At 43.2% G+C, this 17240-nt stretch overlaps 1 protein-coding gene across 1 annotated transcript; it reads left to right on the forward strand.

Annotated features, from left to right (window-relative positions):
* The first annotated feature begins 6166 nt into the window (after window positions 1–6166).
* On the forward strand, window positions 6167–16542 carry LOC143336670 (uncharacterized). Its single transcript, XM_076756935.1, has 11 exons — window positions 6167–6427; window positions 7425–7547; window positions 7790–7959; window positions 10542–10597; window positions 10732–10870; window positions 11100–11227; window positions 13464–13599; window positions 14260–14437; window positions 14653–14736; window positions 15339–15636; window positions 15728–16542. The coding sequence occupies exons 1-11, from the start codon at window positions 6167–6169 to the stop codon at window positions 16540–16542; spliced, it is 2388 nt and encodes a 795-aa protein (XP_076613050.1).
* Window positions 16543–17240: the final 698 nt, after the last annotated feature.

Consider the following 17240-nt stretch of genomic DNA (forward strand, 5'->3'; position numbering starts at 1 on the left):
TTTGGTCAAGAACTCAACACCAACAGACAGTTACATAAGAGTTTAGTCATCATTCAGGTTAGCTATCTTCACATTTTACAGATTTTTAAGGCTGATTTTGATTTTCTTTAATTTGAGGATATTGTTTCTAAACTATTTTAGGCAAAACAATGGATTTAAACTGAAGGGATTCAGTTTTTTGCCGTCACAGGTGGGGTTGCACGGCGTGAATTCAGATTAATCTCCTCATTGTTTCTAAAATCCCAGATACGGCCCGGATTACAGTGTTCATCTTCAGCATTACTGCTGTTTCAAAAACATCACTCGGTTGATATACCTCAATGTGTTTCAGCCACAGCTCTTGTGCATTAGAAATGTTGGAAAAGTGATGCTGCAGACACGTTTATCTGATACTTGAAACACTTGAAAAACTCCACGCTGTGTCTAGACTTGAGTTAAGAATTCAAGACAGCCTTAAATCAAAGCAATACTCCTCGTGTTATTTAATTTTTTTGCCCTTTCTTTATTTCAGTTTTTCTTGGCACGTGATGTTTTCATAAAACACACTTCCCATAACTGTTTAGAGAAGCAGTTCAGCACCGTTTCTGCTTGAATTCGGTGTTGAAGGAACCTGATCTCATTGAAATGTTTCTGTGGGCAGCAGTGCTTTGGTCTGTATGCTGTATGCTTGTATAATGTGGAAGACACACAGCTTAAAGTCTTAGAGTGCAGCATGTTGTTTGTCTGTTTAGAACCCATGGAGAACCATTTCCAATCAGCATCACTGAAGCAGAGACCACAGAACATGAGAGGTCTCAACCACAGCAACACGCAGGCGCTGCCTGATGACATGCTAAGCATGCTACGCCGCGCTGACTGATGATGACACGGTGAAGTGACGGCGGGTGTCCCTGACAGATGATGACACGTCAAAGAGTCTGTGGCAGCCAATGAAGTCATCAAGGATTGACAGCCAGCCCCCTCCCCCCACCCCCACCCCACCCCTCCTAATGTCATAACAGGATGAGTGATAATGCAGGAGCAGACAGTGACATCATCTCTACAAGGTCCAATCCTGGAAGGAAGCATTATTTTTTAATATCAGTTCATCAAAAGCATATGACCTGAGCACTCACACTCCTTTTTTCTCTACTCTGACCTTTGTCAGTGTTCTTTACCATTATCAGTTATTCTCCCCACTTTGTAATTCTGCCGCTAGTCCATCCATATGCGTCCTCTCATGCTGTTACACAACACCAGCCTGTGCTATTTACTCCACTGCAGGAGTTATGTTGTGATGACGTGACTCACTCTGCCTCAAGCTGCATTGCTGACTTCAGTTAATTATTTCCTATATTTCCCCAAATCCTTTTCGACAACAACAACCGTTACACAATGAGTGTTAACGTGTCACACACTTGTTTTGCTCCGCTGTGGGTTACGTATGCAGGTGGTGAGAGTGAGGCCTTGTGAGGCCAGAGAGCTACACTGGACAGTTTCCTTGAATTTGAACGAGGCTTTTTGCTGTGGGACTGATACCAAACCTTCCTTGAATGTGTCGCTTAATTAGTCATTTTATAGGATAACTGGAGAAATGTGTGTTCCTCAGAGACACGCAGAAAGAAACAGAGAGCAGAGGAGGGGGGAGTCGGATTATGGCCCCTTTTCTATTCATCTGCTGATAAATTCTTTCCTTTAGTCGAGCTGTTGGATTTAAGAGCGGTGTCCTTGCATCAGTCTGTAATGTCCACTGGAGGGCAGACAGGGACTAATACTAATGTCTGCCTGAGCTGGACAATGACATATTGTAAACATGTCTTAATATTTCAGCTGGGTCATGTTGGACTTGCAGTTTCAAAACCAACTCGATTCCTTTTGAACATGTGGGTCAGTGCTTCTCAACACGTGTTTCCCAGAAAACACCATCAAAACTACTACGACAGGATAAATCATCACCTGGCCCATGTTTTACAACACATCCGTAGCTACTTTGACTCGATCGAGGAAAAGCGATCACTTTATAGACAAAGACATTCATGCAGCTGTGGCTGGCTTGTGATCATTTCATTTAATGTTTTCATCATAAATCTGACCGTTCAGCTTGTTTCTACCCATTAATATCTGCTGTGTGGCCCCTTTCTCTTCGCTTCTTATGTAATGAGTAATGCATCTGACCACAACGGATTCTAATTTGCCAGATTACACACATAGAATTTATAACCGCACGTATATGTATTTATGAGTTCAAGATTTGCATAATGGCCAGAATGTTTGTCACTGACTGCCTTAAATGCAGTAGTTAGGTCATCTTTCTTTCTTTCTTTCGTTCTTTCTTTCTTTCTTTCTTTCTGTATGACAATGCCACTCCTTACAATAGATTTGTCACATTAAAGCTGTGGTTACCAACACCCTGGGCCATGGAGCATTTGCTAATGAGCCCCAAGAAAACTATATGATTTGTCAAGAGGGCAGAATAATAATACTGCAATGCTATAGACTTATATTTTTTTCCAATTATGACTTAGGTCATCCGTACTGTCCAGTATCACCATCTTTCAGCATTCAATGGTACATTAAGTGTGTGTGAGGCTACTCAGAGGGTCTATAGTAAGTAACAGTGAAATGCAGAACACATCCGATCTGCAGCCACACTGTCAACATAGAAACGTAACTTTGCATTTGCAGCAGCAACGTCCAAGTGTCTACCGTAAAATGTTTGAAGACGGGGTAAGAAAAGGTCAATTCTAAGAGAGTCAGTGCTGCTGTCAAGAGTTATAACTCTCATTAAACACTCCAACGGGCTACAAAGTACGACTGTGAAGCACTTCATGCTGTGCCACCAAAAAGATCTCCTTCTAGCATTTAGCTTCATACTCTTTTTTTTTATTTTTTATTTTTTTATGTGTAAGCGCAGATGGAGAAATGAAAGACGCAGAGTAGAAGACAGAGAGAGTGAGAGAGATGGTGAGAGGGTGGGGGTCGCCTGCGTCTGTTCTAGTGTGGTTTTGGGGAGTTATTTGGTGTTAAAATATGCCTTAATGGTTGCTGGGGATCCATTTATTACAGGCAGGAAGCAGAAGGGGGTTTCTCTTCTCATTTAATGTGACCGCCGAGAAGGTCGCCAAGTCCTACAGGCAAGCCAGCATTCCTCTGCGCCAACGCAACACACACACACACACACACACACACACACACACGCACACACTCGACTATGTATACATGCATAATTATACTGTAAGGCATGTAAATGAAGCTTATGTATGCACGTGTGTGCAGATGCAAAGACACAATCTGCAGAGCGTACACACGTCGCAGAGCTTTTCGAAACAGCTTACAAATACGTGTATGCATAAAAGCACTCACACAAATAGACTGTGGTCTCTGGCAGTGAGAATGACCTTTTCTGAACCATGGAAACACACATTAACGCACACACACACACACACACACACACACACACACACACACACACACACACACACACACACGAAAAGCCTCTGCAAAACATTTAAGCATGGCAGTGCCGAGGTTATATAAAAAGCCTCTTGAGGTCTTATTAATTCACATTTGTTTTTCAGTTGTGAAGCTCGGTTTCACTCCTTCTCACTCATCCCGTCTCTCTCTATACTTGTTTGTTTCTCACTCACTTCCTGTCCCCCATCCGTCACTTTGTCAGGCATGGACGCTTCACGCTCTCTCTCTGTCACACTTTCTTTCTTTCTTCCTCTGTATCCGTCCAATACAGAGCCAGATACAGCTTGACACCCTTTCCCCGGTATTAGGGAGGGTGTGTTAACACCTCCTCCCACACACACGCCAGGGCCTTAAGACCCGTTTATGAAGTGTAGGGCTCCTGGCGTATAAGCGCACACACACACGAAGAAGAAGAAAAGAGAGATTAAGATGTGAGATTTGATGTGTGTAGGAAAATTACTGATTTTCTTGAAGGGGTTTGGTTTAGTGTTTCACAGCATTTTGGATTGTACTGATGTGAAACCACTAATGGTGAACTGCTTTATGTTTGGTGGCTCATTTCAGAATATTCTGGAAAAACTGTTGACACCAGTGATGGTAATAGTTACAGTAACGGTGATTTTTAGATTTATGTGTCTTTTTAATCATATCTGTTTGGATCTGAATTGGTCAGCGCTGCTGATTGTATCTCATAAAGAGTTTTTGAAATGTTGGCGTGGTCACCTAAAGGGAGGAAAGTGGTCGACAAAGTGTTTTAATTGTGATTACACTGACTTTAACGGCGCCTGAGTGCACATAAAGGCTAGCAAAACTGTCATGGCTGCCGCAACTGTGTGTGTGTGCTCTGAATGCCAAATCAAATTATACAGTATCAACGTGTTTCAAACAAAATAAGGTAACTCTAGAAGCTTCACTTGGCTACTACAGTCGCTCAGTTAAAGGTTGTGTAAGGGTGTGTGTGTGTGTGTTTGAGAGTGTGTGAGTGTATTGGATTACATGGCGGATATAAGGCTCTATCCCTCCTTTCATCAGCTGAGTGAGGAGGAATCAAGCAGCAACACACTGCAATCTGACCCTGACGTGCGCACACACACACACATACACACACACACACACACACACACACACACACACATACACACACACACACACACACTTTAATACACACAGTAGCAGAAAAGCAGACATACTTCAATGCTGGCCATCACTCATCAGCACAAAACCTCACTGCTGCTTCTGTCATGACACATGCCTCTGGGGCTCTGATCCCTCTTTCCAGTTTTATATCACATCATTGATATCACTTGAAAAACTTCTAACTCCACGTTGGTTTTTTACCTGAAATTATGACCATTATCGCGTAAACTCAGCATTCAAGTAAAATCATGGAAACCATAACTGGCTTTGAAGCAGATTTCCTGGCAATACAGCAGCACATATCTGCCCTGCTGAGGGCTTGTTAAGAAAGACACTGAATCCCCAAGCTGCAGGGGTGCTGATCTGTCGTTGACCCAGACCTCTGACCTCTCCGGGCTAAACAAAGGATAATTACCTTTTAGAGGTCAGAATCAGAATCAGAATCAGAATCAGAAAAAGCTTTATTGCCAAGAATGCTTTTACACATACGAGGAATTTTTTCTGGTGAAATTGGTGCATGACACATCTACTAAAATATGACACATCTACTAAAATAAGAGCATAAAAAATAACAATTTAAATATATATACAGAAGTCTGTTATTGTTAGAAACACAGTACTGTTTTTCAGAAAGAAGTCCCAGTGATGGAGGCAGTAGCTGTAGGGGTAGCATTAGGGAAAGTTTTTGCATTATAACTTAATTGCTCCCGTTATTAAGCCATATTAAGCCATATTTTAATGTGTATATCAACCACTGTATGAAATAATAAAAAATAAATAGGTGCACATTTTGGGAAATGTTGAGAGTTATATTAGAAGAAGATTGATGTCACTCCAACGTGAAGCTACATGCACAACAAAAGGATGGTTATCTTAAGATTAACTAACATGAAGACTGGAAAGACTCTCATCTAATCATCCCCCTCCCCTGTCCTTCTTTACCAGTCCGAATGAGTGTGTCATAACAACCCCGATCTGTCGTCACAGTGAAGGAATGACCGGATTCTGTCAGCAAGAAACTGAAATTAACAGAATTAGAAACTAAGAATTCAAAGGGAACCCAGGAAAGCAAGGTAAGAAAGTTTGAATGGTTACTGTGTAACTGTGAGTATCCTGTGTGTACCTTTAGTGTGTGCAAAGGGGGGGTAATTACGGTGTAGAATGTCCTCCTCATCACTGGAGCTGACCTAAGAACACAACAGTTAATCATCCACTAACCGGCAGAGAGAGACGGAGGGAGAGAAGGTGAGAGGAGCCAGTGCTGCATGCTGCACAGTTGGACTGGAATAGAGACGCTTTGAGGCACTTTGTTTCTTAAAAGGTAAAATACCAAAGAAGAAAAGAGGAATCTTCCCTGCAGACACAGCGGAATAAAGGATATTCGTACCCAAGAGTGGAAGGACAATAATCTGCAGCAGAGGACAAACACCTGCTCCTGAAGAGGGATATTTTAGCAGCATTTTCCCTTCTTCAGCCAACCAATGTGTGCATGTGTGTTCAATGTGGACTGTCCCGCTTTCGGTTTTGATCGTGTGCTTGTGAGAGGCAGCCACATGGGGCCCGGGCCCCGTCCGGGATGCCAGCTGCAGCAGTGAAGCCCGCTCCAGAGGACATGGTGGCGGAAGGAGGGGGCGAAGGAGAGCGCGGCCTGTCCCAGTGGGAGGCCTCGGGGCTGGGCCGGGAGCGGCTGCCTCTGCCCTCCCTGAAGGTCCCCAGGGAGCTGCTGAGGAGCTTCCCCCACTCCAAACGGGTGGGCTCCTATCTGGTGGGGAAAATGATCAACAAGGGGTCGTTTGCCAAAGTGATGGAGGGGCTACACATTGGCACAGGGGAAAAGGTTGGTGCTTCCTCCCTGGTTTGAGAAAAAATGAGCAGACATGAAGTGAGACTGTATGGGAGGCACACTGACTAAGGAAAATATCACACACACATACAAGATTATGATTACATGTTTACAACTTGTGCCTTGTGGACTTCTAACTGATAATTATACTCAGTTGGGTTCGAAGAAGGCAGTGGCCTATTATTATTCTTGTTATGTGTACAAAAACACAGTCGGCCTCATCTGTAATTACTTCATTTCATAACCATGACTCTTAAAGGGATTTTACAGGAACAAGCTTTCCGTTTCTGCTCAGCATAACTGGAATTCTAGAAAAACAAAATGCTGAAAAATCCAATGAGATGTAGTCATGATTACAAAAATGCAATTCTGATCTGTGTTCTCATTAATGTTATGAATATTATGCAAATAAAACTAACACATGTTCAGGCAAATTATACATAATGTTGCCCATAAGCTAAAACACAACCATGCTAATGTTGGTATATATTACTTATCTCATTCTTTATCTGCCTCTGATGCTGTGGCCCTAAATGTGTGCGTGTGCGTGTGTGAGAGAGAGAAAGTAAATGTATGTGTAACTTTCTTTCATCGGTCACTGAGTCTCTGACCCCGGCTCATATGTCCCTGACCTGGTTGCCATAGCAATGACCAAACTCATCTCTGTGGGTGTTTGCTCCTCTTAACCCTTGTTACCCTCTGCAGGTACAACACCTGTGGAGGTCAAGTCTGCAAATGTTTAAACACACACTGTTGTAGACCACAGGATGGTTTTTAGGCAAAGCAGACTCTTAATAAATGAGACAAAATGGTTCTCATTTGACTTTACCTCGATCAGTAAAGATAAAACTATTGTTCAGGGTTCAATACTACCTATTAAAAGTGGTTCAGAGGTTACCAGGCTGGTGAGCACTCTCAGTAAATGTCACCAATGCAACAAATATTAGTTGAGTCCTGTTTTACAGGTGTGTGTTTTTGTGCGTGTGTTTAGGTGGCCATAAAGGTGATTGACAAGAAGAAAGCACGGCAGGACTCCTACGTGCTGAAGAACATGAAGAGAGAACCTCGAATTCATCAGATGGTCCGACATCCTCACATTGTGGTCCTGCTAGAGGTCGAGCAATGATATATTAACACACATGTTCATGTTCTTACTTCAACGCTCACACACGAACCATCAGACATGCATACACAGTCCACATAAAGTGATGGAGTCTCACAACACTACACCTGCTCAGATTTAGGCCCATTAACAAGCGGTATGCTCACTGTAGACTGTAACTAACAGGTTATCATATATCTGCTGCTGTTGAATAAACTTGCTAATGAATACACACATGAATAACTGTGTGTCAGACTTTGGAGACAGAGAACAGCTACTACATGGCCATGGAGCTCTGTGCCGGAGGAGACCTGATGGACAGGATCTGTGAGAGGAAGAGGCTGGAGGAGAGGGAGGTGCGGCGCTACACCCGTCAGATCCTCTCTGCAGTGGAACACCTGCACAAACACGGCATCGTGCACAGGTGAGACTACACACACACACATCCTGCAGTATGTCTGCAGTACTCTTTCTCTCAGGAATCTTCTAACTAATGCTCCTCTCTGTTTAGTCTCCTTTGTGATTGATATATATTCAATCATTTTTTAAACTCTACACAGGATCCATGCCTAATCTTTTGCCCTTGTGCAGCGACCTTATAAAAAAAACAAAAAACATACAGAATAGTTTATATATAATTGACATCCTGCCTATTTTAAGTCTGATTTAATGGTTGAACTCACTGCTGTACCAAACTTTCTACAAGGAGAAAAGAGCAGATCAGGTTTTGGTCTCTGAATGACCTGCTGCCTGTGAAATAACATAGAATTGTACCTTTTTGTTGGTTTGTCATCCAGAAAGTAGTGGATACGGATGGAGTCCGAAGTAATACAGCATATTGTTTTTTTCAAGCATAAATTTCAAACCATTTGCCAACTTCTCAAATGTGAAGCTTTGTTTGTGTGTTACCATTGCATATCATTGTTTCAGTGTTACTTTACTGAGCTACTTGAAGACAGAACTGTGTGCTGTGGTACCTGGTGATGCTCATTGTCATTACAGACTAAATGAATAACTGCATCATTGAGTAAATAGTAAATATAAGTAGGTTATCTGATAATAACAAATGTTGAACTGTTCCTTCATAATCTGTCGGTCAGTGAAGTTTTAAGTTGCACCTGGGCTAAAATTGGTTGAAAGATGAAAGTTTTTAGACATCCAGGCAACATGTAATCATTGTCAAGTCAAGTCAAAGTTTATTATAGCTTATGGTTTATTATAGTTTAGGGCAGACTATGCTGAAAGCTGATGTGAAAGATGTGTGTTGAGTTTACTTCTGACTGGAGTTAGCCTCTTGAATATGGACACGAAGATGATTCTGAAGAAGAGACAAACTGTCCGTACATCATTTAAATGGATATGGATCAAGTCCTTAAGCTGTTGAAACAATAGAAGCCTAGATACCAAAAAAAAGTTATAAAATGATCCAAACTATGATTGCTGGGCTGGTGTAAGAGTCAACCAAACAAGAACATGTGATGCAGAAAGTCTTTCCCAATTAGAGATTTGGCAAAAACAATTAAGTGTAATTAAGAAAACGTTGTCTCAACATGTCACTGACCAGTGTGGCGAGAGAGCCAAACCTACCTGCACACAGTAGCTGTTGCATGGTGGATTTTAAGGTCAGACTTTGTAGATTCACACACACATGCATACACACACAGAGTAGTTTGCAGGGCATTAACAGCCTACAGAGGAGGAAACACTGCAAGAAAGGCAATATGGCACAGAGCAGTGTGGGAGCTGAGTGTTATTTTAGTGGCATTTTAGTATGTGTAGGTGTTGGAGACCCAATACCCACACACACACACAGACACACACACACACAGACACACATACATACACATTTGCTCCACAGCCACACACAATATGCACAGCGCTGGGCTTTGGTTTAAGACCTTGGCTCCTCTGAAGGTGGGAATGTGATTACCAGGCAATGACCTCATCATCCTGCGCCGGCGCCATGATTCACACATCATCACAACATCATGGACTTCCTCTCTAATGAAGTCCCTCAACGATGTCGCTCTCAACCCTTCAATAGCACCTCTCTCTGTCACCCACACACACACCCACGTGCTCACACACATGCACACACTCACTCGCACTCACACTCTGCACCACAGTCCCACACAGAGATGATTAAACTGGAAATAAATGGAAAATTTGCACTTAAATGCACCTCATGCCACCCACATCCAGTAGGTTTACCGCATACATTTTCTCCTTTATGACAATGTCTGCTCTCACTCTCTCTTGCTCTTTTTCCCTCTTTCCTCCCTCCATCTGTCTTTGAACTTTTCTAGGGTCTTTTGGATTTTTGAGAAGCGGAGTGTCTGTTGGTTAGATGAAGGCAGATGAAAGGAACATGGCTGATTCCCAGGCTATAGTTTATAGGGGATCTCTCTCTCTCCTAACCGCAGATTTTCATTTAGCTGGGTAGTTTTCGAGCAGGCCGTGTGGTTGGTGGAGAGGCTGGGGCACTTTCAGGGGAGTCAAGCAACTTTTCCAGGTGAACACAGAGATATTACTTTGGTGGAGGAGAATGAAGTCAAGAAGAGCTCAACTTCAGCCTGAAAATTTTACTTTGGCTTGAATTGAAAATCACGGCGGGTCCAAAAGAAACGAATCCCCCGAATTACCATTAAATGTTCATCCAGAGAAGTTGCAAATAAAACTATTTTTCACCAGTGTTTTTAAAGGTTGAGCTCTACCCAAACCCAAATTTAGTGTTGGTTTTCCTTTGCTTCTGTGGGTCCAGTCTGGTCCCATCTCATCTGGTTCTCCATAAATACACAGAAAAAGCTTTGTAAGGCCAAACACACATTGCAGGAGTTCTTAAATTGACCAACCACCGTAGTGTCTGTCAAGTAAATTGCTCCAAAACATTCATCTTCGAGGAAAAAAATCACTTTTGAAATTCTTGTAGGATTAAGGACAAAACTCGTGAAAATACCACATGCTTCCTTTTGTGACCCAACAGCTCTCTCTTCTTTTCTTCTGCAGAGATTTGAAGATTGAAAACTTCCTGCTGGACGAACATAATAACATAAAGATTGTGGGTATGTTGACATCCCTGCTTTTCCAGTGCTTACTCATACAAAATGTTGGACAGATCAGCGTGATAGAACCTGTCTTAGCGACCTGGTACATCTGTACATGTGCTCCACTGTTAAACTGATGATGTTTCACACAGACTTTGGCCTGAGTAACACTCTGAAGGCTGAATCTTTGTCTATGGAGCTCCTCAACACCCAGTGTGGAAGTCCTGCCTACGCTGCTCCTGAGCTGCTTGCTCACAGGAAGTACGGACCCAAAGTGGACGTCTGGTCGGTGTAAGTGATAATGTCTCAGTGTGTCTGTTGAGGAGGTCTGCTCTCCAGTCTGCTGCAAGCTGCGAGTGGATTTTTGAAAGCTTTTGAAGCTTTTATGTGGTGTGATTTGCTGTTTGAAACAAATTACAGACTGCAGTTCTGTGTATGCATCTTGTAAATGTGTTTATGTTTCTTCACATTTTGCTTGGGTGTGTGTTTTGTGTGTGTGTGTGTGTGTGTGCGTGTGCAGAGGTGTGAGTATGTTTGCCATGCTGACAGGGACTCTGCCCTTCACTGTCGAGCCTTTCAACATCAAACAGCTGCACCAGAAGATGGTCAATGGAGAGATCAGCAGCATCCCCAGTGATGTCAGCAAAGGTAACTCCACATTTTACCTGTCTGCAAAAAGACCGCGTGAACACCACGTCTTTTTGTTTACAGGTGTAGGAGTAAATTTGTTTGGTTAAAGGGGGTAAGTGTGTGCTCTTAGTCCAGATGGAAATGAAACTACTTGCAAGGAAAAACAAAACCACAGAAAAGTAATGATAAACATGGCCAAATGTGGTTAAAATAGCAAAACATTTTTTGTGAACAAAATAAAAAGTCAAAGCTGCAGGACATAATAAAAATGGGACAAATATCAAAGAGCAAATGAAAAGTTCTTCACACTGTTTGGATTTCCATTTGGAAACGTCTCCCTTAGTTACACAGTCAGCACTAGAGTCAGATGTAAATTGAATGTGATATCCTAAACATGCATTAATGTTAATTAGGAGAAATACTTGTCCAGCTTTACTAAACGACTCTTTGCAAACACAAACTGGCATCCAGTCTTCTCTCCACAGACCACAGACCTGTCATAAGAAAGAGAAGTGAAGGAAAAAATGTTTCGCTTATTTCTTACTTCTTCCACTTGTTCTGTACCAAGTACACAGTGGCCTTAGTGTCTGTGTTTCTGCTTTATTTTGGTCTCTCTCACTCCATTACTCTCTGTCATGGCGCCCTGTCACCACAAACAAACATAGCTCCTGTTACTGTGGGCAAAACCAGTCCAGCTCTGATGCTCTGAAACTGTGTCAAGATCAGATTAGTGGTGGTATCGCTGCCGCAGGCGGCATCTGAGACATCACATTGATGTTCAGACTGTATCCTCCCTCTGAATGAGGCTGTTTTTCAAACTCTGCTTCTTCATTTTTACCAATCCAAACCCTCTTTTTCCTCTGCCACAGTAATTCCTGTCAGACTGGTCCATTTGTAATTGTGTCAGCTCATTCATTTGTTATTAGTTATCACTTTAGGCTCTCATCACTGCAAACAAACTGTCCACAGAGACTATTACTGCACACTCTTTTAGATTAAAATCAACAAGTGGTGCGTTTGATTCTATCAGTTGCACACAAACCGAGTTGACCTTGACTGCAACTAGCTGCTTTGACCCCGTCATTGAAAGCGAGGCAACTGATAGCAGCAAATTGAATGGAGCAGTCTTGTCTTATAGCTGTGTGAGTGAACAGGCCATCCTGTCCGAGTCCATCTGCTCCTCCAGACCGTGGAGCTTATCAGGAATCCCCATCTGGAGTCAAACTATCAACCCCGCTTGGCTGTCACAGGACAGCTCCATGTCACAGGCTGACAGGCTGAATTGGTCGTCCTGAAGGGATATCCTGCCTCTCCATGCTGTAGTCCCTGATTCAGTTTCAGTGAGGTCACAGTGAGTGACGTCAGTCTGGCAGGCTGGAGTCTTTGTGCAACCATGGCCCTGCAAGAATAGTACAAACTTAGCGGTGCAGCAAAAAGCATACGTACTTGGTTGGTGGTCCGATTGTAAACCCAATCTGCATGTCAAAGTGCCCTTTAGCCACACAAGACACCGACCCAAAACTGCTGTGTGTGTGGGTGAATATGAAGCATTGTGAAACACTTTATATATAAGTACAGACCGTTTAGAATGACCTCTTCCAAGCACATTTGGGTTTAAATCTTATCACAAGACGGGTGTTGATCAGCAGTTGCTTGATTTTAGAGCACCAACTGTTGCTGTGCGGTCTTGACTGATGTTAATGCTGCAACCCAAGATGAATGCTGACAATTATGTAGTCAGCTTTCTATGCATGGGTTTTACTGATTATAGCATTTAAACCTGTAATAATGAATTATCTGGCCACCTGGGAGCATTTGAAACTAGTTGGGATGCTGTGTAAAATCTAAATACAACAGAATGTGATAATTTGCTAATCCTTTTTGACATATACTCAACTAAAACAGCACAAAGACAAAACATTGAATGTTTCACTGCATAAACTTCACTGCTTTTTGTAAATATATATTTATTCTGAACTTGATGCTAGCAAGATTTTTCAAGCATGTTGGGACAGGAGCAACAAAAGACTGGGAAAGTTGGGGAATGCTCCAAAAACACCTGTTTGGAACATTCCACAGGTAAACAGGTTGATTGGTAACTGGTTGATCATTCCTTGTGGGTTTGTCCTGATGAGCAAACAATTGATCACATTGTTAGAGGTTACACCAAACCAAATGCAGAAATCAGTGAATTGAAAATTCCGAAAATTAAGAAAACAAATGTTACACTCCTGCATCTGTTCTCCTGCGTCAGGTGCGGCAGCATTTGTGTTGTCTCTTCTGGAGCCAGACCCAGCTAAGAGACCCAGTGTCAGAGCTGCGATGGAGGAGAGATGGATCAACGAGGGATATGCCAAGAAACCGCTACACTCACTCTCTCATAAAAACAGGTAGAGGGCTATTGTGTGGCTGTACTTTGACACCACCTGCAAAAATACCTTAAAGCAATTGCAAATAAAATAAAGTGACACATTCTTAATAATAGATCTCGCCAAATTTGCAGTTTTCACACTGTAAAAAGTTAGATCAGTAATTCTAAAAAGATCTAAACATATTGTCATATTTGCTTTTTAATATATTACAATATATTTGCAACTTCATTGTGTATGTTTGTACCATGAGAGCAAAGTGAGACACAAAGACTCTCCTCAGGGAAAGTTCTGCAGCAAGCATTACAATGTGGGCAAAAGAACCAAAGAGGAAATCACTGTGAGCTTTCTAACAAAATGAAAATTTTTGTGGTCAGTCGGGTAACAGCTTTGTATATTATAGCATGACTAAAAGGCTTTTATCACTTTACGCAGTGTGGAAATGCAATCATGTATGGCTCCTCCTGGCAATAATGCATTTTCTGAAATCCACATGAATGAAGCGAGAACTGGTCCAGCTCTGTTCTTCTCACAGTTGAAAATCGTCAAACCAAAATCCTTCATTTACTGGTCAATCCTTACCAACAAATCCTTAATGACCCCTAAAATTTCTCTCTGCTTTACTCTTCACACTCTATCTTTCTAACTGTTTTTCCGTCCCACGCTCAAATTATTCCCCAGGTTGTGTCCAGAGGATCTCAACTCATCTGTGCTGGCATACATGACGGAGACGCTGGGCCACTCCCTCTCTGAAATCATACACACGCTCACCACCAACCGACCTTCCGCCATCATGGCCTCCTATCACCTGCTGCTCAACAAGCTCAGCAGGAGCCAGAAAGGAGCCAAAGCCAGCAAGGTTCACACCTCATTTTCAAGCACACACACACACACACACACACACACACACACACACACACACACACACACACACACATACTGTAGGCCTGCACTTACTGAAATCCTAGTAAACACATGTGGGTCAGTATAACGGTACCTTAAAAAAAGACTGAATACAACCACTCTCATGTTCTGCTGTAAAGTTTTAACAGCTAAAACTGATTGATTTGGCAGAAGCTTGACAGCAATGACTGGAGCCTTCCAAGCAAGAATACATGGAGAGAGAGGAATAACACTGAATCAAAGACGCAGCAACAGGTAATTTAGTAAATGACATCAAGAACACAAATACAACAATCATTTATGAATGTTAAAATACAGTATTCTATAAATGGATGAAGCTGGTGGTATTCTAATCCCATAATGAATGATAAATGATTTAGTCCATTTCAGCACTTTCTGACTTCCCCTGCTCTGTCTGTGGCACTGAGCCCATCACCAAAAATCTGTCAAAAAGATACAGTTTTATTCTAAAAACAGCTGGACACTGCAGTTTTTAGCAAATGTTTCTTAAACAGGAGTAAATGGTATATTTCTTGGCGACTAGTTTCAGCCGTTAAGTCTGCTGGAAGCTGAATGTAAGATTAAAAATTACTGTGCTCTTGTTCATAGTAATGAAGAGTCTGCCCAGTTCAGCAGTGTGGCTGCTGTATCACTGATCTGTTTTTACAGCAGAGAAGCTTTTAATTAACAGAATATCCAAATAAAATGTCTAATCAAAGGTAACCTTTTTGAATCTGGATCCTCTGCTGTTTTATGCAGCTGTACACTGATCAGCCACACATTAAAACCACTGACAGGTTGTGTGAGTGGAAAAAATTGTTGGACCTCCTGACAACTAATCACCACTTGTCCTTTAGAATGAACCGCCCAATGAAAAAAGTGCAAAGCAGTCCAGCAGGCCTCTGAGAGCCCAACAGACAACTGCATGTCAGAGCAACAGGAGGAGGCCCGAGGACCTGCACAGGAAGGACCACCGAGAGGATGCGGAGAACCGTTCACCCTCTCCATCTCTTCCCCAGCTTCCTCAGTCTGCCTCCCCCTCAATACCACCCCGCCTTCCCTCCCCGTCCCCCGTCCATCAGTCTTTAGAGGATGGGGCCACTGATGAGGAGGTCGCCATTACCCTGGACACCAGAGAGAAGCTGTTTCCTGAAGGTACAGATTGTAACATATACAGAGACAAAAGCTGCACACATCCGCAGTTCAATGTGTGACAGTCTATACTCTGACTGTTTGTGTGTTCCAGTGTCTGTGTTTGGGGACAGGGAACTCGTCCATCTTTCTCCCCCTAAAAGCTCTGCATCTCAACTCTGTGACTCCGCCCCTTGCCAAGTCCCATTACCCGCTGAGCCAATCAGAGACAGTAGCACGTTGAGGCCGATCCGACACACACACCTGCTCAGGACAACTCAGTCAGACGGAGCAGCAGACCCTGGGTCAGACTGCTTCCACGAGAACGGGCAGCAGGACGACCACTCTCATCACCTGAGCATCAACGAACGTCTGGAGAAGCTGCAGACATTTTATTCCTCAGAGAAGAATGGCATCTCTCCCAGGATGCTCCTGGAGGCCGACACACACAACACACACTCCTCAGACAGAGACCACCTGGGTGCCATGGAGAGGACACAGACGTCACCCTCTGCCCCGCTGCCCCGCCTGCGTAATGTGGGGCTAAAGGACGGACGAGGCAGGAAGTTGACATGGGGAGGGTTGACCCGACCTGGGCCCCCAGGACTCCTGGTGAATGGGTCTAAACCTCCCGCCTTCCCCTCACAGAGACAACATACTTTGGTCATTAAGAGCCTCAGGCAGGAGAGGGGCAAGAGAAGAGATTTGTCAGCAGCAGGAGGAGGAGGAGGAGGAGGAGGAGGAGGAGGAGGAGGAGGAGGAGGAGAGGGAGGGACGGCAGGAGGAGGGATGAATGGAACAAAGAGGAACTCAGTTCAGTTACGTTCATCTCTCCAGCGCCGGGTGGCGGACCTGAATCTGCCACTGCTTCCTGCAGCCCTGCAGGGGAAGACAGACAGGAAGAACCAGCTACACAGCATGGAGTATTGATACATAGAATAGAAAAAGGCCCAGTGGAAGAGCAGGATAGAACTGTGACACATTTGGAAAACATATTAGCAATTAAAAAATGCAGACCTGCATTGAATCAGGGGAAACATGGATGGTATGAAATACTGACTAAAGATAGGGCCGCAGTTGAGAACTGTGTGCAGACATTTTGAGGAACAGGTGCAAACGGCAGCTACAAGAAGATGCTGAAGCTATTGTTCTCTACTTTTACTGTCCAACTCATGTCCAACAGGATTCTTTCCCAAACAAACATCGTACAGGATGCATCATTTACATGCTGTGGTGCCAAAAATTCTGACTTTGACCAAATGTATACATTTTAATTAGGCCTTTTAAGCTAGTAAGGATGCACAGATACCACTTTTTGTCAGACCATGCTGAAACTGAGACACAGACAGACAGACAGGCAGACAGGCAGGCAGACAGGCAGACAGGCAGGCAGGCAGGCAGGCACATAGACACCTTGGATTGAGTGCAGTTATAATGCAACAGAGTGACTGTTTTCCATGTGAATGAAGCGTCTCTTGAAGGCTGCAGCTATGGTTCCATTCACTGTTTTGATGCCATGGTCCTCATCTGTTTCTCTGGTCAAAAGTCTCTGATGCACAGTCACAGCAGGAATCATATCTGATGCCAAAGCATCAGAGGAGCTTTGCAGGTTAACTCCACAAACAAAG

Source organism: Chaetodon auriga, chromosome 18, assembly GCF_051107435.1.
Source record: "Chaetodon auriga isolate fChaAug3 chromosome 18, fChaAug3.hap1, whole genome shotgun sequence".
Lineage (NCBI taxonomy): Eukaryota > Metazoa > Chordata > Actinopteri > Chaetodontiformes > Chaetodontidae > Chaetodon > Chaetodon auriga.